The 25,344-nt window shown below is 45.3% G+C and overlaps 1 protein-coding gene and 1 long non-coding RNA gene across 4 annotated transcripts in view; one reads left to right on the forward strand and one right to left on the reverse strand.

Annotated features, from left to right (window-relative positions):
- Positions 1-467: 467 nt before the first annotated feature.
- On the reverse strand, positions 468-11,702 carry LOC117062426. Its single transcript, XR_004428367.1, has 3 exons — positions 11,471-11,702; positions 11,123-11,202; positions 468-1,079 (listed from the first exon to the last, which is right to left on the reverse strand). It is a non-coding gene; the product is annotated as an uncharacterized LOC117062426 (long non-coding RNA).
- A 4,180-nt stretch (positions 11,703-15,882) lies between these two features.
- Positions 15,883-25,344, forward strand: part of SOS1 (SOS Ras/Rac guanine nucleotide exchange factor 1) — a 151,130-nt gene continuing 141,668 nt past the window's right edge. For 2 of the 3 annotated variants that reach the window (XM_033175942.1, XM_033175943.1), the window contains exon 1: positions 15,883-16,248. In XM_033175942.1, coding sequence (XP_033031833.1) covers positions 16,162-16,248 — 87 coding nt within the window. In that variant the 5' untranslated portion in view covers positions 15,883-16,161. Of the gene's footprint in view, positions 16,249-16,411; positions 16,503-25,344 lie in introns of those variants that run through there. The other variant, XM_033175944.1, reaches the window with a different exon arrangement.

Consider the following 25,344-nt stretch of genomic DNA (forward strand, 5'->3'; position numbering starts at 1 on the left):
TTCACCTCTGATGTGAATTATGTTACCCCCTTAGAAGGCAGAAGCAGTTAACACCAACTCTGTTTTTTTAAATTTTTATTTATTTATTTTTTGAGATAGGGTCTCACTCTGTCCCCCAGGCTGGAGTGCAATGGCATTATCTTGGCTCATGTAACCTCTGTCTCCTGGGTTCAAGTGATCCTCCTGCCACAGACTCCCAAGTAGCTGGAATTACAGGTACCCCCCACCATGCCTGGCTAATTTTTTTTTTTTTTTTTTTTTACTAGAGACAGGGTTCACAGCATGTTGACCAGGCTGGTCTCAAACTCCTGACCTCAAGTGATTCACCTGCTTTGGCCTCCCAAAGTGCTGGGATTACAGGCAGGAGCCACTGTACCCAGCCCCAACTTTGTTTTGAAATAATAATATTTTATCTCCATCATATTAGTAGCTAAACCCAAAGGTTTATCAACAGTATAATACAACACGAACAAGAACAGTTTATTTTAGGAATACACAAGTGCTTAAATATTACATTAAATGATTGCATTAAATAATGATTTAATGATTGCATTAAAAATGATTACATTAAATAAAGAATTACCAAATGATCATATCATCAGATGCTGTTATCAGTTATCTATTGCTGTGTAACAAACCACCCGAAAACTTTGTAGCATAAAGTAACCAATGGTTTCTACTCATAGATTCTGTGAGTCACTAATCAGAACAGAGCACAGCAGGGACAATTTATCTCTCCACAATGTCGAGAGCCTCAGCTAAAAAGACTCAAAGTCTGGAGTGACTTGATTGCTGAGCGACAGAATCATCTAGAGGCATCATTCACTTGTTTGGTACTTGAAGCTGGATATTGTTTCGGACCTCAGCTGGGCTATCAGATGGAAAACTTACATGTGGCCTCTCCAGGTGCCTTCTCCAGGGGTTCACTGAGCTTTCTCTTAGCATGACTGATGGGTTCCAAGAATGAGCATTCCAAGAGAAGAAGGTGGAAGTGTATGGCATTTTTATGATCCAGCCTCATAAATAACATAGTAGCCCTTCTGCAGTACTTATTTGCCCAGGCAGTCACAGAGATCTTCCTAGGTTCAAGAAAACAGGATATAGACCCCACCAATACGTATTAGTCAGTCAGTGTTCTTTAGAAAAACAGAACCAATAATATACATACAAGAGGAGATTTATTATGGGAATTGGCTCATGCAATTACGGAGGCTGAGAAGTCCCATGATACATTGCTTGCAAGCTGGTGAAGCAGGGAAGCTAGTGGTATAATTCAGTCTGAGCCCAAAGTCCTGAGACCCAGGGGATCCAGTAACGTAACTCTCAGCCTGAGGCAAGGGCTGAGAAACCAGGGGCCTCTGGTTGAAGTCTTAAGAGTTGGAATGCCCAAGAACCTGGAGTTCTGATGCTTAGGGGTAGCAAAAGCTGGGGTCACACCTCTAGAAGAGAGAACACATTTGCCTTGCCTCTACCTTTTTGTTCTATCGGGGCCCTCGGTGAATATGATGGTGGCTGCCCACGTTGGATGAGGGCAGATATTCCTTACTTCGTCCACTAATTCAATGCCCATCTCCTCCAGAAACACCTTCACAGACATATCCAGAAATAATGTTTTACCAGATGTCTAGGGTTCCCTTAATTCAGTCAAACTGACACCTAAAATTACCATCACAAGTCCACCCCTTGTCAACTTGTCACACATGTCTCCTTTTCAAAATTTTAATTAATTATTATTATTATTTTGCCAAAGCCAAATACTTCTGAACCATATGCGTCTCCTTAAGCCATACTTAATCTTCAAATAAAGATAGTAACAAGCTGGGTGTGGTGGCTCACTCCTGTAATCCCAACACTTTGGGGGGCTGAGGTGGGAGGATCTCTTGAGCCTAAGAGTTCCAGAGCAGCCTGGGCAACATAGTGAGACCATGTCTCTACCAAAAATAAAAATAAAAATAAATCAGCCAGGTCTGGTGGTCCTAGATACTGGGGACTAAAGTGGGAGGATTGCTTGAGCCCAGGAGTTCAAGGCTGCAGTGAGCCGTGATTGTGCCACTGCACTCCAGCCTGGGCAACAGAGTGAGAACCTGTCGGAAAGAAAGAGAGAAAGAGAAGGAAGGAAGGAAAGAAGGAAGAAAGGAAAGGAAGGAAGGAAGGCAGGCAGGCAGGCAATAACAAAGTCATAGTTCCACCTAACATGATACAATTATCCTGTGTACAACTGAAAACACACTAGTCCCTTCTCCAGTAGAGGAGGTAAAGTTCTTGAGTGATGTTTACTCTTCTCCTGATATTCCATAATTTAAATATCATGATATAAAATTATGAATACTTAAAAATATTGATATAGCCGGGTGTGATGGCTCACGCCTGTAATCCCAGCACTTTGGGAGGCCAAGGTGGGTGGATCACAAGGTCAGGAGATCAAGACCATCCTGGCTAACACGGTGAAACCCCATCTCTACTAAAAATACAAAAACAAAATTAGCCGGGCTTGGTGGTGGGCACCTGTAGTCCCAGCTACTCGGGAGGCTGAGGTGGGAGAATGGCATGAACCCAGGAGGTGGAGCTTGCAGTGAGCCAAGATCGCACCACTGCACTCCAGCCTGGGCAAAAGAGTGACACTCTGTCTCAAAAAAATAAATAAATAAATAAAAAAGATAGATAGGAAGATATAAAGTCAAAACAGCTAGCTTATCTTACATGATAAAGGAGTAAGAGGGAAAAAAACCTGCCTTTGCTTAATATGTGAATATATACACACAAACGTATTTTTTGGGGCTGGGGGACAGGGTCTTACTCTGTTGCCCAGGCTGGAGTGCAGTGGCACAATCTTGGCTCACTGTCACCTATACCTTGCTGGCTTAGGTGATCCTCCTGCTTTAGCCTCTTGCGTAGCTGGAACTACAGGCACATACCACCACACCCAGCTAATTTTTGTATTTTTAGTAGAGACAGAGTTTTGCCATGTTGGCCAGACTGGTCTCAAACTCCTGGGCTCAAGCAATCTGCCCGCTTTAGCTTCCTAAAGTGCTGGGATTACAGGTATGAGCCACTGCGCCTGGCCACAAATATATTCTTAACAAAATAGGGAGGAAATTATTTTGACAATTATAGTCCTTGACTCTATAACTGGTTACATGGTTGTAGCTGTTGTTTATAGTTAACTTCTATTATCTATTCTGTATTCTCTCTGCCTTCAGTAAGCACCTCAACTGATCATGGTTCTTTACTTGGTGGGGTCACCCAAATCTTCGTTCCTGAAGGATCTGGGCCATTTGAAGTCCTGCCTGATTTGAGTTGTAGTTTCCCATTGACTTTAATCACAGGGCATGGTAATACTACGAGGTACCCCAAGGGATCTCCTGTATTCCAGACATATTATTTCTTACCAGCATTGTGGAGTATCCAATTTGGTAGTCCAGATCAATCATCCCAGCCAACACCATAACTCCCTTCTTGGTCTGTTGACCCAGAGTCTGAAGGCACCCAAAGGGAGCAGGTGGTAGTCTTACTTACAATTTAATGAAATCATTGTTGTGTCTCCTGATTAAAGCATTCCTCCCTATGGAACTAAAGACCTTTGGGTCAGCAGAGCATGTCTTGGGAACAGGAAGCAAAAATTTTGCTAGTGGATCACTAGGGGTAATGGTGAGTGCTGCCACCTCCATTTCCACCTCTTGATCGCTGGACCCATGAATTCTATTTCCGGGAGAAACAGTACCATATATTGGATGCTGATTCAGAAGAATATACAGCCTTCTGGAGAACTTTGCCCCAGCTCTATAAGGTATTGTCATGTAATGGGCAATATAACTGTATCTTCAAAAGGCCATTCCACCATTCTATCAAGCCAGCTGCTTCAAGATGATGGGGTCATTGTAAGACCAGTGAACTCCATGAGTATGAGCCCACTGCTGCACTTCTTTAGCTCTGAAGTGAGTTCCTCAGTCAGTCCACAGATGACAGTTTTGGTGTAAGCAATACAGACAGTGTCAAGCACGTGAAATGGGAGATACTGTGGCCATCTTAAAAAACAATCTGCTATAGATACTGAAAAATCATCTCATAACATTCAGCAGCTTTTCCTTTTGAAAGCTCTTAGATCAAAATAAATAGAAGGATGAACATATATGCAAAATAATTGAAAGCAGCATCCCAAAGAAATACTTGTGCACCCAGGTTCATAGCAGCATTATTCACAATAGGTCAAACAACCCAAGTCTCTGAGGTTACAGTGATCTGAGATTTATTCACCTCGGATGAATAGTGATCTGCTGAATAAACAAATGTGTTATATACATACAATGGAAAATTATTCAGCCTTAAAAAGGAAGGAGATTCTGACACATGCTACAACATGGATGAAGCTTGAGGATATTATTCAACCTTAAGTGAAACAAGCCAGTCACAAAAAGACAAACACTGTATGATTCTACTTATATGAGGTATCTAGAGCAGTCAAATTCATAGAAACAGAAAGTAGAATGGTGGTTCCCAGGGCTTGGCGGGGGAGGGGAAATGGAGAGTTGTTGTTCAATGGGTTCAGAGTTTCAGTTTTGCAAGATGAAAATAATTCTTGTGATTGATTACACAATAATGTAGATATACTTAACACTACTAAACTATATATTCTAAATTGGTTAAGGGCTGGTCTGAGTGCAGTGGTGTATACAACTAATTGATTACAACTAGTTACAGATTTCTTTCCTCCTTCTCCACTCCCACTGCTTCACCTGACTAGCTTAAAAAAAAGTAAAATAAAAGGTTAAGATGATAAATTTTTTGTTATGTGTATTTTATCACTTTTTCTTTTCTTTTTGAAACAGAGTCTAGCTCTGCTGCTCAGGCTGGAGTGCAGTGGCATGATCTCCGATCATGGGGCAACCTCCACCTCCCAGGCTCAAGTGATCCTTGCACGTCAGCCTCCCGAGTAGCTGGGATAACAGGCATGTGCCTCCATGCCCAGCTATATTTGGTATTTTTAGTAGAGACAGGGTTTCATCATGTTGGCCAGGCTGCTCTCAAACTCCTGACCTCAGGTGATCCGCCCACCTTGGCCTCCCAAAATGCTGAGATTACAGGAGTGAACCACCTCACCCAGCCTGTATCACAATTTTTAAAAAGAAATAGAAAATTTTCTAGATATGTTAAAGAATGCTATGGCAGATATTGCATATTAGTATGCTCTAGAATGAACATAAGGCAGAAGCTTAAAAAACTACATTTTCTAGACTCTCCTGTGGCTAGGGCTTGAGATGTGATTTGCATCCCACGAAACAGAAGCATTTGTTGAGACTGATTTGAAACTGAGTCACATGTAGACAGAGGTGATATCAAGAGGATCTGCTTTGCTGGGGTAGACTGTGGCAGAGGTGGCATGGTCTGCAGCCAGTTGTTGTGCAGCAGCTTATTAATTTGGCAGATGACTTCCTGATTCAGCAGCTTTCAACATCAGTGATGGCTGCATTCCCAATTTTGGTCAAGGTAGAGTAGTAATGGGGTCCAGGAGTTGCTCCTGAATCCTTAGTCTAAGTTCTAATCCTCCAGCATTTATAAAAAGGCTGAAGGCAAAATATCATAGTTTGCATATAAAATAATTGTATTTTGTAGAGAATCAGAGACGTTATTTCAGAAAGAAAACTATTAGAACTAATGAAAAGTTAAAGTGGCCAGATTTAAGCCAACTACATGAAAAACAATACTTTTTCTTTAACCCAGCAATAATCACATAGAAATGTAGATTAAAAATCCCACTTTAAATGATAACAAACTTGATAAGAATCAGGAATAAATTTATAAGAAATGCACTAGACTTATTCAGCACACAGGTTTCATTTCAGTCCTCTTTCCCTCTGTTCCACATTCTCTGAACTAAATCAATAAACAACTCAAAGGAATATTATAATGAAATATTTCATGAGAACTGTAGTCTCAGTAGTAAGGAAACCCATTTTTGCCTGATCAGCTGAGCAAATTAAAATTCAATTCTTCTTTAACCGTTACTATTTTCCATCCCAATATTTTGTTTTTGTTTTAACTTCTATGTTAGACTTAAGAAAACAAAAACTCTATACCCCATAAATCAAGGCAAACTTTTTCAGTTTTAGAGAAAAGAAGTTAAGAGGAAAACAATTCTGAAGAAGCAATGTTTCTGCCTTGGGGAGAGAAACCTTTAATACAATCCTTATGAAACTGTGTTCCTGGCGTTCCCTTCATAAATCATGCATGTATAAGTAATTTTCAAAGATTTTGGGAAATGAGCTATTGCACAAGGGATGATGGGATGTGTTATTTTGTTTCTGTATTTTTCTTTCTCTTTCCCTTTTTTACAGTTGCTGGTCATTTATTGGTCAAAAAATAAAGAGGGTGTCTGTCAGAAGCAGTCAAAAAATAATAGGTCTGATGAAATATGGATGCCTGAGCTATATTTATCATAAGTAAACTATGTTTAAGAAACGTAGCCAAGGCTGGGCGTGGTGGCTCATGCCTGTAATCCCAGCACTTTGGGAGGCCGAGGTGGGCAGATCATTAGGTCAGGAGTTCGAGACCACCCTGGTCAACATAATGAAACCCTGTCTCTACTAAAAATACAAAAATTAGCAGGGCATGGTGGCGTATGCCTGTAGTCCCACTACTCGAGAGGCTGAAGCAGGAGAATTGCTTGAACCCAGGAGGCAGAGGTTGTGGTGAGCCAAGATTGTGCCATTGCACCCCAGCCTGGGCAACAGAGCAAGGCTCCGTCTCAAAAAAAAAAAGGAAAGAAACATAGCCAAAATGATGGTAAACTACAAGCTCTTCCCTTATAGATTGAGAGCCACATCAATTTCTCCACATTTTTTAAAGTAATAATCACTTTGGAAAATTATAGATATATTTCTATAATCAATAAATTTGAGGTATTTATATGGATTCATCATAATTAAAAATATTAGTTGTTATCCTATAAAACAATATACATATACAAATCAGTTGGGTCCCCTGGGAAGCAGATGCTGAGCTGAAGTTAAGAATGCAAAAGGCGGCCAGGTGCGGTGGCTCACGTCTGCAATCCCAACACTTTGGGAGGCCGAGGCGGGGCGGGGGTGGGGGGGGGGGTCGCGAGGTCAGGAGATGGAGACCATCCTGGCTAACACGGTGAAACTCCGTCTCCACTAAAAAAAACAAAAAAATTAGCCTGGTGTGGTGGCGGGCGCCTGTAGTCCCAACTACTTGGGAGGCTGAGGCAGGAGAATGGTGTGAACCCGGAAGGCGGAGCTTGTAGTGAGCCATGATTGCGCCACTGCACTTCAGCCTGGGCAACAGAGTGAGACTCCGTCTCAAAAAACAAAAACAAAAACAAACACAAACAACAACAAAAAAAGAATGCAAAAGGTGCCGAGCGCAGTGGCTCACACCTGCAATCCCAGCACTTTGGGAGGCCGAGGTGGGCGGATCATTAGGCCAGCCTGACCAACATGGTGAAACTCCGTCTCTACTAAAAATACAAAAATTAGTCAGGCATGGTAGCAGGCACCTGTAGTCCCAGCTACTGCAAAGGCTGAGGCAGGAGAACTGCTTGAACCCCGGAGGCAGAGGTTGCAGTGAGCTGAGGTTCCAGCCTGGGCCACAGACCGAAACTCTATCTCAAAAAAAAAAAAAAAAAAAAAAAAGAATGCGGCCGGGCACTGTGGCTCACGACTGTAATCCCAACACTATGAGAGGCCGAGGCAGGTGGATCACCTGAGGTCGGGAGTTCGAGACCAGCCTGACCAACATGGAGAAACCCCATATCTACTGAAAATACAAAATTAGCCAGGCGTGGTGGCGAATGCCTGTAATCCCAGCTACTCGGGAGGCTGAGGCAGGAGAATTGCTTGAACCTGGGAGGCAGAGGTTGTGGTGAGCCGAGATGGCGACATTGCACTCCAGCCTGGGCAACAAGAGCGAAACTCTGTCTCAAAAGGAAACAAACAAACAAACAAATAAACAAACAAAAAAAAAAATTCAAAGGCTTCGGCCGGTGCGGTGACTCATGCCTGTAATCTCAGCACTTTGCCAGGCCGAGGCAGGCAGATCACCTGAGATCAGGAGTTCGAGACCAGTCTGGGCAACATGGTGAAATCCTGTCTCTACTAAAAATACAAAAATTACCCGGTGTGGTGGCAGGTGCCTGTAATCCCAGCTACTTGGGAGGCTGAGGCAGGAGAATCGCTTGAGCCCAGGAGGTGGAGGTTGCAGTGAGCTGAGATCAGGTCACTGAACTCTAGCCTGGGAGACAGACCCAGACTCCATCTCAAGAAAAAAAAAAAGCAAAAGGCTTATTGAAGAGTAACAATCATAAGAAGAAAAAGGAGGAAGAACTGGGTCGGGGAGTCATCAGACCACTATGCAGATCGGCTGAAGACTCAGCCAGCCTGATAGGGAGCTCCCAGCAAAGATTACCATTAGAGAAGTTCTGTATAGGGCAAAAATGGCCAGGCTCTGTTCCACCATCTTGCTGAGTCACTGACTGGGGTCGCCTCAAGAAAAGTATGACCTTGGCTCAAAAGCTAACAGACACTTAAAGGAATTAACAGCTGGAGGTTGTCAACTAAATCACACAATTCTTGCAGTTGAGAAAGAAGTCCTTTTTGGTTGGTGGGTGTTGCAGTAGACAGGGTCTCACTCTGTTACCTAAGCTGGAGTGCAGTGGTGTGATCATGACTAATTGCCGCCTCAACCTCCTGGGCTCAGGTGAGCCTCCCTACTCAGCCTCCCAAGAGTTGGGACCACAGGCACGTGCCACCATGCCCAGCTAATTTTTGTATTTTTTTTTTTTTTTTTTGAGAGATGGAGTTTGGTCATGCTGTCCAGGCTGGTCTCAAACTCCTGGGGTCAAGCAATCCTCCCACCTCAGCCTCCTGGGTAGCTGGGACTATGGGTGCACACCACGCCTGGCTAATTTTTTAAATTTTGTAGAGACAGAGGTCTCCTTGTGTTGCCCAGACTGGTTTTGAACTCCTGGCCTCAACATCCTCCCACCTCAGCCTCACAAAGTGCTGGAATTAGAGGCATGAGCCACTGCACCCAGCTTGAATTGTCTTTAAACTGTTTTCTACTAGTATTTAATTTCAGCCTCTTCCCATTCTGACCTATAATTAACAATTTTTTTTTTTTTTGGCCAGGTGCAGTGGCTCACGCCTGTAATTCCAGCACTTTCGGAGGCCAAGGCAGGTGGATCACCTGAGGTCAGGAGTTCGAGACCAGCCTGGGCAACATGGCAAAACCCCATTTCTACTAAAAATATAAAAATTAGCCAGGCTTGGTAGCGGACACCTGTAATTCCAGCTACTCCGGAGGCTGAGGCAGGAGAACTGCTTGAACCCGGGAGGGGAGGTTGCAATGAGCCAAGATCGCACCATTGCACTCCAGCCTGGGCAACAAGAAAGAAACTCTGTCTCAAAAAAAAAAAAAAAAAAGCTGGGATTACAGGCTTGAGCCACCACGACTTTTTTTTTTTTTCTTAAGTGCATTTCTGAGACTGTCTCATAGTCCTTTTCAGATTTATCAGTGAATAGCTTTGTCCTATATATTGGCCAATTGTAACCTTTACCACTCCTTTTCTTTTGGTATGTGTGTGTAACATACATACAAGAAGATTATCTATATTCGTGTATGCACCTGGCCACAATGAAGTAAAATTTATCACAATTTTCCTTTACGGTTTGTAATTTTTGTCTTATTTAAGAAACCCTAGGCAGGGCGTGGTGGCTCAAGCCTATAATCCCAACACTTTGGGAGCCAAGGTGGGCGGATTGCCTGAGGTCAGGAGTTCAAGACCAGCCTGGCCAATATGGCAAAACCCCGTCTCTACTAAAAATACAAGAATTAGCTGGGTGTGGTGGACCACACCTGTAGTCCCAGCTACTCAGGGAGGCCGAGGCAGGAGGATCGCTTGAATCCGGGAAGCGGAGGTTGCAGTGAGCTGAGATCACACCAATACACTCCAGCCTGGGCGACAGAGCGAGACTGCGTCTCAACAACAACAACAACAAAAAGATATTGCTTATTTTCTTCTCAGATTTTTTTTTTTTTAATAGGAATCTCGCTCTGTCACCCAGGCTGGAGTGCAGTGGTGCGATCTCAACTTACTGCAACCTCCGTCTCAGTGGTTCAAGCGATTCTCCTGCCTCAGCCTCTGGAGTAGCTGAGATTACAGGCGCGTGCGCCACCACGCCCGGCTAATTTTTTTGTATTTTTGGTAGAAATGGGGTTTCACCATGTTGGCCAGGATGGTCTCGATCTCTTGTCCTCATGATCTCTCTGCCTCCCAAAGTGCTGGGATTACAGGTGTGAGCCACCACGCCCAGCCTCCTCAGAGTTTTATAATTTTGCTTTTTGCACTTTCTTCAAACCAATGGGATTGTTTTGTGTAGGGTGGGACTTACGAGTATATTTTTTCTATGTGCATTTATCTATTGTACATTATTTTATTTATTGAACACTATAGCCTTTACCTATTTATCTGCAATGTTTATGGTATCAGGTTTCTATATATTTGGCTGTCTACTGATCCATCGGTTTGTAGGTTCTTGTACTAACATCCATTGTTTTAATTACTTTAGCTATGTAATCAGTTTTCACATCTGGTAAATCAAGTTCCCCTACCTTCTTCTTTTACAGGAGAATTAGCCTTTTGCTCTTCCATATACCTTTAAGAATGAGTTTGTCCAATTCCATGACAATTCCTGTTGGGAATTTCGTTAAAGTCACATTGCATTTGGATGCGATCAATTTGAGGAACTATTACAACTTGAATCAACTGGAAAGAGACTTTTGCAAAAAGTCTTATCTTCTCTCTATAAGCTCCCTGCAGAAATCCCGAAAAAGAAGTGCGAGGAATAGTCCCATATATCTTGGAGAACCTCTGATAATCTCTTCTAACTGTACCATCTTTGCAAAGGCAGGGATGGAAACACAGAGGGAGGAAGAGGGCAGGCGACTGAAAGTATTAGCTAAATGTGAGTAAAGGGTTGGCATCCAGTGTTCTTCTCAGTCACTATTTTCTCTGGTGTATTTCCTGGAGATATCTTTTTTGGAGGAGTGGAATTGAAAGGAGGCATTGGAAAGACAGAAGGTGAATATGTTCTGGAGGGGAGAGTACCTTAACTGCTGATGGCTGAAACTGCTGTTCCTTCTACCTGTTAGGCTCTGAAGTTCAAGGGAAGGAATCCTGAATGGCGGCTAAAAAAAAAAAAAATTTAGAGAAAAGGTAGCATTTGAGTTGAGGGCGCGCAGGGTGGATAAGAGTTCCAGCGCGAGCGTATATCTGGGAGCTGGGGTGTGGCTCTGGCGGGCGGCATTAGAGAAAGAAGGCGACAGGCATTCTGAATAGCATAAGGAGACAGAGACAGAAGTGATGTGTTTGTAGGACGCAAGAGCAGTTCATTTTGAGGTGAGACATACAGCTGGAAAGATAAGTAGCGGCCCGATTGTGCAAGGCCATGAATACCAGGTTAAGGACTTTGGACTTTATCCTGGGATGTCAGTGTGAGTTCTTGAACAGAAAAGTAAGTAGCTGGGTCCGAAGTTCGCGTCAGGAGGATCACTGTGGCTGCAGCAAGGCAGACAATCAGGTGGCCGCGTCCTGGCCAGCGGGGCAGGCAAAGGCGCGGAGTGTTGCACTTCCACCTGCAGGGGGCACACTGAAGGAAGGGCCGAACGCCCACCCCGCCCGCGTCCTCACCACCCTACCTCGATGCATCGCGCTCAGAACTCGGCTAGCCCGCCTGGACGCACCCCTCTCGGGCTTCGGCTATTCTGCCTGGACGCGCCTCCGTGCGTCACGTCCGCTGTGGCGTGAGGCTCCTTAGAGCTGAGGAGGGGAGCAAAAAGAAGCCTTTGCGCCTGCGCCAGAGCGCACCCGTCGGCGGTAAAAGCTGAGGGGCCTGGCGCGGGGGACAATTTTACGTCTACACGCGCTTACACGTCTGCACGTTTCTGAGTCCGCACGGTTGTCGTCTCTTGCTGAATGGCCATAGGTGTTTTGTTTTGTCCCAAGAGATAAAGGCAACAGGCAAACAGTACAGGGGTGATGGAATCCTCCTTGACTTTAGCGGGGCTGACCCCCGCTGCGAAGCACTGAGTCTCTTCACCGGCAGTTTCTCTCCAGTCACCTGCCCTGTCTGCGGCCCAAACGGCCATGCTAGTGAAAACCTGTCCTGGCCGCTAAGCAAGCCCAGACCAGGCTGTAATTTATGTTTCTAGGGCTTGTTTTCCTCTGCAGTCAAATCAGAGATTCGGAGATGAAGGGGACCTTAGAGGTCAACATGCCCAACCTCTTATCCCGAGTGAGTGAATGTACGGTTTTTACCACACCTCGAAAATCGCCCGTTTCCTGGGAACAACGTTGATTAGGTAGTCCTGAAAGTTTCCTGCATGCAAATTTCACTCCTTCGACAATATTTATTGCTACCTACTGTGTGCAGGCATTGCAGGTCCTGGGGATACGATTAAAACCGATGAAGGACGAAGCGCACAAAGTTTGTTGATCTCGGCCGGGCGTGGTGGTTCACTCCTATAGTCCCAGCACTTTGGGAGGCGGAGGTGGGTGGATTCCTTGAGGTCAGGATTTGGAGACCAGCCTGGCCAACATAGCGAAACCCCCTCTCTACTAAAAATACAAAAATTAGCCGGGCTTGGTGGCGTGCGCGTGCAGTCCCAGCTACTCGGGAGGCTGCGGCAGGAAAATCACTTGAACCTGGGAAGTGGAGGTTGCAGTGAGCCAAGATTCCGCCTGCATTCCAGCCTGGGCGACAAAATGAGACTCTTCTCAAAAAAAAAAAAAAAAAAAAAAAGATTGTTGGGGACAGGAGGGAAACCAACAACCAAAAATAGAGGCCCAATCTGATTTAGTGCTAGCAGGAAATAAAAAGAACATATGGTAGGAATACACAGGTGAGAATTTCGTGGAGTGATCGGAGAAGGCCTCTTGGAAGTGGTGATGTTTATAACCAGCCAAGTGAACAGTTAGGTGTTCTAGGCTGAGAGAAGAACAATGTTCTTTAGGCGGGTTGTTGTTTTCTAGGAATAGACAGAAGGCTGTTGTGACTGGAGTGTGGTGGGGCAAGGTTGTGAATGGTGAGAAAACATTGAGAATGTGAGCAGGAGCCATATGCACGCCTTTGTAGGGTACGGTAAGAAGTATGAAATGTATTCTAAGAGCAATGGGAAGCCAAACAATAGTCTGGGGTACAGGCTTGATCTTGGTTCATTTGGAACCAATCTCTTCCCCCATATCACAACCCTTTAAATATTTGAAGAGGGCTGGCCGGGCGCGTTGGCTCACACTTGTAATCACAGCACTTTGGCAGGCCGAGGTGGGTGGATTGCGAGGTCAGGAGTTCGAAACCAGCCTGACCAACACAGTGAAACCTCATCTCTAACAAAAATACAAAAATTACCTGGGCGTGGTGGCAGGCACCTATAATCCCAGCTACTCAGGTTGAGGTGGGAGAATCATTTGAACCCGCCAGGCAAAGGTTGCAGTGAGCTGAGATGGTGCCACTGAACTCCAGCCTGGGCGACAGAGCTAGACTCCATCTATGTCTTCTTATCTGGAGGATTTATGGATGGATTTCTTTTTTGTTTGTTTGTTTTGTTTTGTTTTTTTGAGACGGAATCTTGCTTTGTTGCCCAGGCTGGAGTGCAGTGGCGCAGTCTCAGCTCACGGCAAGCTCCATCTCCCCAGTTCACGGCATTCTCCTGCCTCAGCCTCCCAAGTAGCTAGGACAACAGGCGCCCGCCACCACTCCCGGCTAATTTTTTGTATTTTTAGTAGAGACGGGGTTTCACCGTGTTAGCCAGGATGGTCTCGATCTCCTGACCTCGTGATCAACTCCACCCGCCTCGGCCTCCCAAAGTGCTGGGATTACAGGCGTCAGCCACCGCACCCGGCTTTTGGATGGATTTCAAAACATCATTCCACACACTTTGAAAGTGGGAAGTTTTTCAAATGTAAATCAAGTATGTATATTTTTATTTTTTAAATAAAACAATAGAGATGGGTCTCGCCAGCCTGGTCTCAAACTCCTGAGCTCAAATGATCCGCCCACCTCGGCCTCCCAAAGTGCTGGGATTACAGGCGTGAGCCACTGCACCCGGCCGGTGTGTGTGTGTGTGTGTGTGTGTGTGTGTATATATATTTTTTAATTGAGACGGAGTTTTGCTCTTGTCGCCCAGGCTGGAGTGCAGTGGCATGATCTCGGCTCACTGCAACCTCTGCCTCCGGGGTTCAAGTGATTCTCCTGCCTCAGCCTCCCGAGTAGCTGGGATTACAGGCGCCCGCCACCATGCCCGGCTTATTTTTGTATTTTTAGTAGAGACAGGTTTTCACAATGTTGGCTAGGCTGGTCTCGAACTCCTGACCTCAGGTGATCCACCTGCCTCAGCCTCCTAAAGTGCTGGGATTACAGGCATGAGCCATCTTGCCTGGCCGGCCTGTATATTTTTAAAGGAAATAACCTAAGAGTTTTTTCCAGATTTTCAAAGAGGTCCTGTAACGATTAAGAACCACTGAACCTTTCTTGTTTACGTGATCCTGGTTACTGTTCTCAGGAATAGGAGGACACAATGTCAGCTTTAACCCAGGCTAGTTCCTCTAAACTGCCTTCTTATCGGTGAAATGAAAATAATAGGGTTGCTATGGGGATTAAATGAGATGATACTCAAAAAGTGATAATTAATGATAAATCATAAGGTGTCTGCCACAAAGTGCCCCTATTATAAACAAACAGTGGCCTGGAGGGACAGTTTATAAATACTGCTCCTTTAGCATTCCACTAACATTGACTGAGTGCCTATGCTGTGTAGAGGCCCTGGTGAAAAAGATCGGCCTTCCAGTATATTATCTAGTCGAAAGAACCTCAAAAGATCCAAAACACGATAGACTGAACGCCCTGAGAAGGGCATAAGTGCAGTGCTCTAGGAGCTGTAGAAGAGGTCTCGATATCCACTGGAGGAAAGTGTTTATTGGTGTTCATATCTGGAGTGGGTTTAAAAGATGAACAGAGGGAATCTAAAACATACACACAAAATCAATACTACACGTACACATTTTATTCTTGATTTTGTGGAAAGATCAGTTAGAAACACTGCAATCACTTCTACTACTCAGCAGATACTGAGCAGTAGGTTTCGTGACAGAGCACCTGTATCTTTTGTCCAGTCTGTTTACTATACATTGCGTGCTCTGGGCAGTCCTTATCTTCGTGTTCAGGAACAAAGTACACACACCCCTTTCCGAAACGAAGGGCCCAGGGATTCCGAGAGGGGTGGGAGCCCTCACGGCCAGACCACACAATGGGGAGCCTCTTTACCCTAGTTATCACCCACCCCTGCAGGCTCCACTTTGCCAGGGTTCGACTTCTCGGGTTCCTTCGCCCCTCCCCTGTAGCCCCCAGGAGCGCAGCAACAGCCTGGCCAGGCGCCCTCCCTCTCTCTCTCTCGAGCTTCCCTCCTCCTTCACCGGGAGCCGGAAAACCCGGAGCGAACCAGCCCAGCCTGGCGGCGCATGCTCAGTAGCGAGCAGGTTCAGTTCGCTAGTAGGAAGCTCCAGCGCTACACCGGCGGCGGCGGCGGCGGCGGCTGCGGCGGCACTTCAGGGCAGCCAGATTCCCCAACAACGACCTCGGGTCCTTCCCCTTCCCCGCGAGACCCCCGCCCCAGCTCCGCCCCGCCCGGGGCTCCTGCGTTTCGGAGTACCAACTGCGCGGAGCGGGCGCCGCGGCCGGAGCGTACCTCCACACGTCCTCCCCCAGCCGCCAGCTCCGCCGCGGGGCCAGGCCGGGCCCAAGAGTGCAGCCCCGGCGGGCGGGCGGCGGCTGCGGCAGAGGGCAGCCCGGGGCGGCGCCGGCGGGCCGGGGAGGCGCGGGGGGCCTGGCCCCGGGGCGGTGGTGCGGGATGCCGCCGCCTCCGGGCCGCGTTCGTTCTCCACAGTTGGTACCCGTGTCGGGTGTGTGGCCGGGCGCGAGCCTCACCTCCCAGCCCCCTCGCCAGGGCTAGCCCAGCTGCGCGGCGCCCGGAGGGGGCCGGGCCGTCCGGTGGGGCCGCGGCCCTGTTCCGTGCTGCGATCTCGCCCTCTCGCGGCTCCCCGGCCCGGCCGCCGCCGCCCCTCTCCCCGCCCAGAGGCGCCCCGGGGGCACCATGCAGGCGCAGCAGCTGCCCTACGAGTTTTTCAGCGAAGAGAACGCGCCCAAGTGGCGGGGACTGCTGGTGCCTGCGCTGAAAAAGGTGAGGAGCACGCGGGACCCCGTTTCCCGGCCGCAGCACCCCAGCGCGGGCGCCGGGCTGGCGCTGGAGAAGGGCTGGGGAGGCGGGGCGCGCGCGGGGCTGTCTTTCTTCCCGGTCTCGCCGCGTCTCCAGAAGGACGGCGCACACGGAGAGGCTCGCCGTACGGCTGGCTCTCGGTGTTGACATCCACCGGGTGTGTGGGAAGGCCGCAGGGAGCCGGCGGGAGTTTATCCGAATAATCCAACCCCTGAGAGGTGAATGCTTTGCCCTTTGATTCCAAGACAACAGTTGCAGGAGCCTCAGTTTTCTGCGGAGGTCAAAGCAGGCCACTTTTCCGCCTTCTCGGTCTTAGCCCGGAGCTGCTATCAGCCTACCGTTTTAGGTGTCCAGTACGCTCGTTTTAGTGGGTTTTCGAGAATGCCCTGGCCGTAGTGCTTGCTCAAAGGAATTGCGAGCTCGCCTGCCAGCAGTAACGTGGCCTGCTCTGCTCGCCATCAGCAATCACTCCTCATTCTCCTGGTTTGCCCCGCTCCTCCGATTAACAGGGGCCGGTGCACATGCTACCAATTTCGGGGGTTTTTTGTTTTGTTTTTGCAGCGTTGGAAACTTGGTGCTGTCATTTGGTGAAGAATTTTTAGCCTTTGTATGTTTAAGTTTGCTACATTGTTACATACCCCCCGATCTGTGCTTTTAAATGTTTTAGTATAATTAGGAAGTGTTGTTACATTTTTAAAGCTTCTAAAGCAGCAGTGTGACTACCAGACTATTTTTGTTTCCTTTTCTTCATTTACCTTTTCTGTAAAGATTGCTTTACTCTTCTAATAGTGTTTCTAAATTCCAGTTTCTTGCTGCTTAAATAATGTTTCATGCTAACTGCTTCTACTAAGAATGGAGATTAATGTTGTACCTTTTATGCTAAACATTAAAAGCTGTCTGATATTTCTCAAAGGCCAGTAACTTTTACTTTCCCTTTTGCCCTGTTCTTCTCCTGTCCCTCTTGCTGTCTTACAGTGGAAACTATTTGGTTTGTCAGGAGTATTTGCTCATATATGTCTGACTTAAGTTACGCACATTTTCCCCTTCAAGTGTCTGACTAGTCACAAACATCTATGTAATTTTTTTAAAAAAAAGAAAACCAAAAAGATGCCATATATCTTACATACTTTACTCCTTAGAAATCCCATCAGGCGCTTACTCCTTACCTTTGCTTTACTTGCAAGTTTGGCTTCTTAGCTTGTAATGGAAGGGGTGTAGGACGTCTCTGTGATGCTAGAAGCTGGTGTGCGGATAGGGTAAGGGGAGACAGGGAAATTGTTTAAAAACCTGTAAAGGAACTCATAAAGTATTGCCAAATAAGGACCATTTTGCTTAGAGGCAAAAACAGCTTCTTTCTCAGGGAATCACCAAGCTATCAGCTGAGAATTCTTTGAAGTAGTGGAAAGAATATGAAGTAGGAGTGACAGACCTTGTTTTAATTCTGCCACACTGGTGGCCCTTGGTGAAATCTGTCCACAGAAGCATTTTGTTTGGCTGGCACAGTGTTGTTTTATTTTCAAATGTAATTAGTTGCTAATATTTGATAATGGGAGATATTACATAAAATCTGAATTTTCTGCTTTTCTTGACGAATAGGAAGGTCTTGTCATTTAGGGTCTGTATTCAAGCAAGGCATTAAACTGCTGGAGGTGAGTAAATGGCTGCCGCCTTTAGACAGGTCATGTATCTCCACCTTACCACAGCCCCCACTTGTCCTTTTTACATATTTACATAAACCAGCTTTTGACTTTAAGCTAGAGATACTTTTGCAGTAGAAGTGATAGGAGGAGGTGGAAGTGTACATAATCTAGCTGATATGTAAGGTTCTTCCAATTCTTATTTAAATATCAACTAACAATGATTCTAAACAAGGTTGAAAATACAGTATATTTCATATCTGGATATGCTGTTGGTAGCTCAAAACCTACGTTTTTACCTGCCTGCTGGACATTTCTTGTGGATATCTCCATATCTTGATTGAATTATTTGTAGATGCATCCAACGTGTGTTCTCTTACTCTTACCTGAGGCTCTTTGAATATGCTAGTCCCTTCATCCTTCTTTGCCTGGTCCAACACTACTCATCCTTCTAGACTCACTCAACCTGAACTCTTAAATCATCAGGGCTGAATTGGATATTACTCTTTTGTTTTCTTTTTGCACCCTGTTCTAGCTCTGTGAATTTTAAGTTCCTATTTACTTGCCTGTAGCTAGATCGGATGCTCCTTGAGAACAGGCTTGATATCTTACTCTCATTTTATTCCCCATACATACAGTGCTTGACATCTGGTAGGCACTCAATTTGAATAAATAAGTGAGGGGATACAGAAACTAAAACTGTGACTTCTCTCCTCCACCTGTCATTTCAGTTTTTCTTCTTTATTAATGACTTTATTATTACATTTGACTGGTTTAAAATGTTGGGGTCATCTCTGGCTTCTTTGTATTAGTAGTGCACACTCAGGTAGAGCCTGTATGTTCATTTACCTTTGACATGTTCTTCTAGTCTATTCCCTCCTCTAACTTCTCTAATTGAGTCTCCTTTCTCAGACTACTGTGATAACTTCTTAATTGAGTTCACTGCCCCCCACCTCACCTTCTGTTTTTCAAATCTCACCAGTTATAGGACACTTCTGAACATGTCACACTCTTGTTCAGAACTGTTGATGTCTTTTGAGTTCAGCCTACGCTAAAGTGCACACTTTTTAGCGTGGAATTGACAGCGATTGATATCTGGCTTCATCCTGCTTTTCTGACTGGATTGTCTACCATAATCTTTTATCTCCTTTTAGCCAGTCTGTACTGCTACCTTTCCTGAATGCGGCTGGAATGTCCCACTGTATCTGTTTCACCACATCTATGAGTCTAAGTCCTATCTTACCTATTGCACAAATATATCATGCCTACTATAGAACAGGTATTGCCCTTGACACTCAGGTTAGAAAGGTAAATGACAGGGCCGGGCGCAGTGGCTCACGCCTGTAATCCCAGCACTTTGGGATACCAAGGTGGGCAGATTATGAGGTCAGAAGTTTGAGACCAGCCTGGCCAACATGGTGAAACCCCGTCTCTACTAAAAAATACAAAAATTGGCTGGGTGTGGTGGTGGGCTTTTATAATCCCAGCTACTCGGGAGGCTGAGGCAGGAGAATTGCTTGAAATTCAGGAAGGCAGAAGTTGCAGTGAGCCGTGATCGCGCCACTGCACTCCAACCTGGGCAATGAGAGCAAAAATCTGTCTCAAAAAAAGAAAATAAAAAAGGTAAATGACATAATCAGAAAAGACTAAATTAGAACATGATGGAAAGTGGCAGGGCATGTCTGGAGAGACAACTGGTTTATGGACAGTTCTTATGTATGTTAAGCTAAGGAATTTCAATTTTTTCTTGGGTAATTAGACGCCATTGATAAAGTTTCTTTTGTTTGTTTGTTTTTGTTTTGTTTGTTTGTTTTGAGACAGAGTCTCACCAGGCTGGGGTGTAGTCATGCGATGTTGGCTCACTGCAACCTCCATCTCCGGGGCCTAAGTGATCCTCCCACCTCAGCCTCCTGAGACTATAGACACACTGCCACACCCGGCTAATTTTTGTATTTTTTGTAGAGATGTATTTTCACCATGTTTCCCAGGCTGGTCTTGAACTCCTGGGCTCAAGCCATCTGCCTGCCTCAGCTTCCCAAAGTGCTGGGATTACAGGGTGAGCCCAGCCAATAAGTTTTAAGTAGGGGAGTAACGGCACATTTGAATTTTAGAAAATTCACTTTGGCCGTAGAATGGAAAATGGTTTGGAGAAGAATGAGACATGAAGTGAGGAGAAAAGTTAGAAGCCTAGTTTAATAGTCCAATCAAGAGATAATATACATTTGAATTAAGGGTGCATTTGAACAAGGATGGAAATATGGATGTGGATTTTATTTGAAAGATGTTTACATGGCAAAATTGACAGGACCTGGTAACTCACTGAATAACTGGGGGAATGGTAATGGAACAGGAATGGTCTTGTTTGTGACTTGATCGTCTTTAGTCAGGATAGAGAATGTAAGAGAAGCTTTTAGGTTGGAGAGAGGAGTGGCATAATAAGACGATTTTTGGACTTGTTGACTTAAAAGTCCTTTTGGGTTATTCAAGTGAACTTCTCTGACTGGCTATTTGTTGTTGGTATCTGATGAAGCAGATTTGGAACTTCTAGATGTGTAAGGCCATAAATGTAGATGAAGCCTATACAAAGACTTATACGTGAATGTTCATGGCAGCTCTTTTCAGTCAAAAACTGGAAACAATCCAATGTCCATCAGCAGGTGAATGAATAAGCAAATTGTGATACAGACAAACAGTGGAATACTACTCAGCAACAAAAAGGAACAAACTGGCTGGGTGAGTTGGCTTGTGCCTATAATCCCAGCACTTTGGGAGGCCAAGGTGGGAGGATTACTTGAGCCCAAGAGTTCCAGGCCAGCCTAGGCAACATAGTGAAAACCTGTCTCTACAAAAAACTTAAAAAATTAGCCAAAACATTAAAAAAAATTAGCCAGATGTGGTGGCATGAGCCAGTAGTCCCAACTGCGTGGGCGGCTGAGGTGGGAGCATTGCTTGAGTCTGAGAGGTCAAGGCTGCAGTGAGGTGTGATTGTGCTCCTGCACTCCAGCCTGGGCAAAAAAATGAGACCCTGTCTCCAAAAAAAAAAAAAAAAAAAAGAGAGAGAACAAACTTGATACAAATGACAACATGGCTGAATCTCAAAATAATTATACTTAATGAAAGAAGGGAAACAAAAAAAGAATATATACTGTATATTCTACTTATAGAACATTCTAGAAGCTGCACACTAGTGCAGATCAGTGGTTGTTTAGGGAGAGGCTTTTTATGTTCACTTGTCTTGATTGTGCTGATGGTTTCAGGGGTGTATACATATGCTGGAATTTTTCAGATTGTACATTTTAAATATGTGCAGTTTATTGTATGTCAGTTGTACCTCAATGAAGATATTTTAAAAAGTAGATGAGACCACATGCTGAAAATGATTTGAGTAAGACTGAAAAAGGGCTGGCATAAGAAGTGGGGGAGGGGAGTGGAAAATAGTGTATTAGGGAGATAGTGGAGGAAGAGGAACGATGTAAGGAGACTAAGAAGCAAGGAGTCAGGCAGAAGGAATGAAACGCTAGTGTCTGAGAAGTTGAGAGAGGAATGCTTCAAGAAAAGAGTTGTTAGCTGTGTGCAATGGCTCACACCTGTAGATCCTAGCATGTTGGGAGGCCCAGGCAGATGGATCACCTGTGGTCAGGAGTTTGAGACCAGCCTGGCCAACATAGGGAAACCCCTGTCTTTACTAAAAATACAAAAATTAGCCTGACGTGGTGGTGCACGCCTGTAATCCCAGCTACTTGGGAGGCTGAGACACAAGAATCCTGGGAGGTGGAGGCTGCAGTGAGCTGAGATCACACCATTGTACTCCAGCCAGGGTGACAGAGCGAGACTGTTTCAAAAAGAAACGAAAACAAATCAGCTGGGCGAGGTGGCTCATGCCTGTAATCCCAGCACTTTGAGAGGCTGAGGCGGGGGATCACCTGAGGTTAGGAGTTCCACACCAGCCTAACCAACATGGAGAAACCCTGTCTCTACTAAAAATACAAAATTAGCTAGGCGTGGTGGCGCATGCCTGTCATCCCAGCTACTTGGGAGGCTGAGGCAAGATAATTACTTGAACCCAGGAGGCAGAGGTTGTGGTGAGCTGCGATTGTGCCATTGCACTCCAGCCTGGGCAACAGGAGTGAAACTCCATCTCAGAAAAAAAAAAAAAAAAAAAAAAAAAAAAGAAAAAGAAAGAAAAACAAAAAACCAAAAAAACTAGTCAGGCTTGGTGGCACGCACCTGTGGTCCTGGCTACTCAGGAGGCCAAGGTGGGAGGAATGCCTGAGCCTGGGATGTCGATACTGAGGTGAGCCATGATCGTGCCATTGCACTGCCGTCTGGGTGACAGGGTAAAACCCTGTCTCAAAAAAAAGAAACAAAAAAAAAGAGAGAAAGGAAAGAGTCATTGATCATATCAGGCTGTAGAAAAGTCAAAGGGCCTGAAAAGTGTTAAGTTTGGCAGCTAAGGGGTCATTGGTCACTATGTCAGAGCAGTTTTATTGTGACAGTAGAAGATGGAAGAACATGGAGAAAGTAAGAATAGCAAGGGCTGCTGACCTTTTTGTTCAGATTATTTTTTTTCTAGAAGCTTGGAATGGAAGGGAAAAGAGATAGTGCTGAGGCAAAAAAGATATTCAAGATTGGGTAAGACATTTTTGCTTCTTATTTGGAGATGACAAAAACTTGTTAAGAGCCTTTGGGGAAGGAGCTAATAGAGAATGCTGGTGAAGATTCAGGAACACAAAGCAATGAAATTTGCCTTGAACTGTTTGGGAGATACTACTTTAAGCACTTCGCCTGTGTTCTCATTTAATTCTCATAGGATACTATTATGGCTTCCTTTTTACAGGAGAGAAAATCAAGGTCTGGAAAGTTAAATTTGCCCATGTAATTTAGTTACAGAATCTTTATTTTTATTTTTAAAATTTATTTATTTATCTATTTTTGACCCCCCTCCCCCGACCCTAAAATCTGTATTTTTAAACACTGTGTTGACTGGGCGTGGTGGCTTATGCTGTTAATGCCAACACTTTGGGAGGCCAAGGCAGGAGGATCACTTGAGGCCAGGAGTTTGAGACCAGCCTAGACCACATAGTGAGACGCTGTCTCTACAAGGAAAAAAAAACCACGTATGGTGGTGCATGCCTGTAGTCCCAGCTACTCAGGAGGCTGAAGTGGGAAGATTGCTTGAGCCCAGGAGTTTGAGGCTGCAGTGAGCTATGATTGGGCTACTGCACTCTAGCCCAGGTTACAGAGTGAAACCTTGTCTCTAAATACATTAATTAATAAAACACTGTGTGATGCTATCTCTGGCAGGGGTAATGAGATAAGAGGGAAAGTGATAAAGATGGGTTTGTAGGTTGGGGAGCAGGGAGTTCATGCTAAATAATCACCTCTATTTCCTTCCTTCCCTCCCTCCCTCCCTCCCTCCTTCCTTCCTTCCTTTTTTTGTTTTTGAGACAGAGTCTTGCTCTTGTCATCTAGGCTGGAGTGCAGTGGTGCAATCTCAGCTCACTGCAGCCTCCGCCTCCTGGGATCCAGCAACTCTGCCTCAGCCTCCCCAGTAGCTGGGATTACAGGTGCACTCTGCCACATGTGGCTAATCTTTTGTATTTTAGTAGAGATGGGGTTTCACCATGTTGCCCAGGCTGGTCTTGAACTCCTGAGCTCAGGCAGTCTGCCCGCCTCGGCCTCCCAATGTCCTGGGATTACAGGCATGAGCCACCGGCCCCTGGCCAAATCACCTCCATTTTCATGATGAAATGAAAGGCAAAAATTTTTTTACAGAGTGAAGAAAGGGAAAGTAGTAAGGAATTTAGAAGGAATAGTGAAGTTTGGGAATTGCTGCTGTGGAGTGTAGAGGAGCCAACCAGTACCTTAGAAAGGAATTGCAAGACAGGTGCAGTGGCTCATGCCTGCAATTCCAGCACTTTGGGAGCCTGAGGTGAGAGGATCACTTGAAACCACGAGTTCAAGACCAGCCTGGGCAACATGGTGAGACACCATCTCTACAAAAAAAAAAAAAGACAGCCATGGTGGTACGCACCTGTAGTCCCAGCCACTCGGGAGACTGAGGTGGGAGGATCCCGTGAGCTCAGGAGGCTGATGCTGCAGTGACCCATGGGAAAGAAAGAAAGAGCGAGAGAGAGAGAGAGGAATTGCTGAGCAGCGCTGAGTGTGGAGACCATAAACTTGGAGTAGAGTTGATCTGGTGGTTGTGAGATTCTCCTCCGGCAGCACTTATCTGTTCAGGTAAACAGGGAGAGAAGATAGTTGGTTGCAGGTAGCTGCAGTAGAAATTAAGAAGATAGGGATGTTTCAAATGATAGAGAGGAAGTAAGGGTATACAATAGAATTAATGGACTGAAAGAAAAATTAAGGCTCCATGGATTCAAAATCTTCTTGAGTTAGAAGAGAAGGGTAGTGGGAGTAGATAGGGGATTATGATTAGAGATGATGACAATTGTTATGTTTTGGAGTTTTACAATTCCAGAGATAGAGGCTGAGGAGGGCAGATCACCTGAGTTCGAGACCAGCCTGGCCAACATGGCGAAACCTCGCTTCTACCAAAATACAAAAATCATCTGGATGTGGTGGCACATGCTACTCGGGAGGCTGAGGTAGGAGAATCGCTTGAAACTTGGAGGTGGAGGTTGCAGTGAGCTACGGTCGGGCCACTGCACTCCAGCCTGGGCAACAAGAGCAAAACTCCGTCTCAAAAAGGAAAAAAAAAGGGATTCCAGAGATAAAGCAGATGAGACAATTAGGAGCTCTAAAGTTATGTATTGGGTTGCATATGGGAATGATGATGAAGTCCACAGAGATTATGGAATGTACTGTAGCAGAGAGGGAGACTATATTCTAGGAGTGGCAGGAAGGTCCAGAAGTAACAGCAGTAAGGATGTTTTAATCAAATAATAGTAAAAGTGACAACTACTTCTTACCTCCTCTGATGTAGTATTTATTACAGCCATAGACAAAATAGGAAAAAACTTTGTACTTCATTTTAGAAGTTTGTCTTGTGATAAAGTTTTTACCCTAACATTTTGTCATGAAGATTTTTCAATACACAGAAAAGTCGAAAGAATTGTACAGTAAACACCCTTATTCCCATTGCCCAGATTTTATAATTAACATTTTATTATAATTTTATTATGTTTGCTCTATGGCATGCCTATCCATCCCTTCATCCATGAATCCATCTTATTATTAGTATTATTTTTTGAGACAGAGTCTTGCCCTGTGGCCCAGGCTGGAGTGCAGTGGCACAATCTCAGCTCACGGCAACCTCCACCTCCTGGGTTCAAGCAATTCTCCTGCTTCAGCCGTCCGATTAGCTGGGATTACAGGCATGTGCCTCCACACCCCGATAATTTTTGTATTTTTATTAGAGACAGGGTTTTGCCATATTGGCCAGGCTGGTCTCAATCTTCTG

Source organism: Trachypithecus francoisi, unplaced genomic scaffold (genome assembly GCF_009764315.1).
Source record: "Trachypithecus francoisi isolate TF-2019V2 unplaced genomic scaffold, Tfra_2.0 Lachesis_group17, whole genome shotgun sequence".
Lineage (NCBI taxonomy): Eukaryota > Metazoa > Chordata > Mammalia > Primates > Cercopithecidae > Trachypithecus > Trachypithecus francoisi.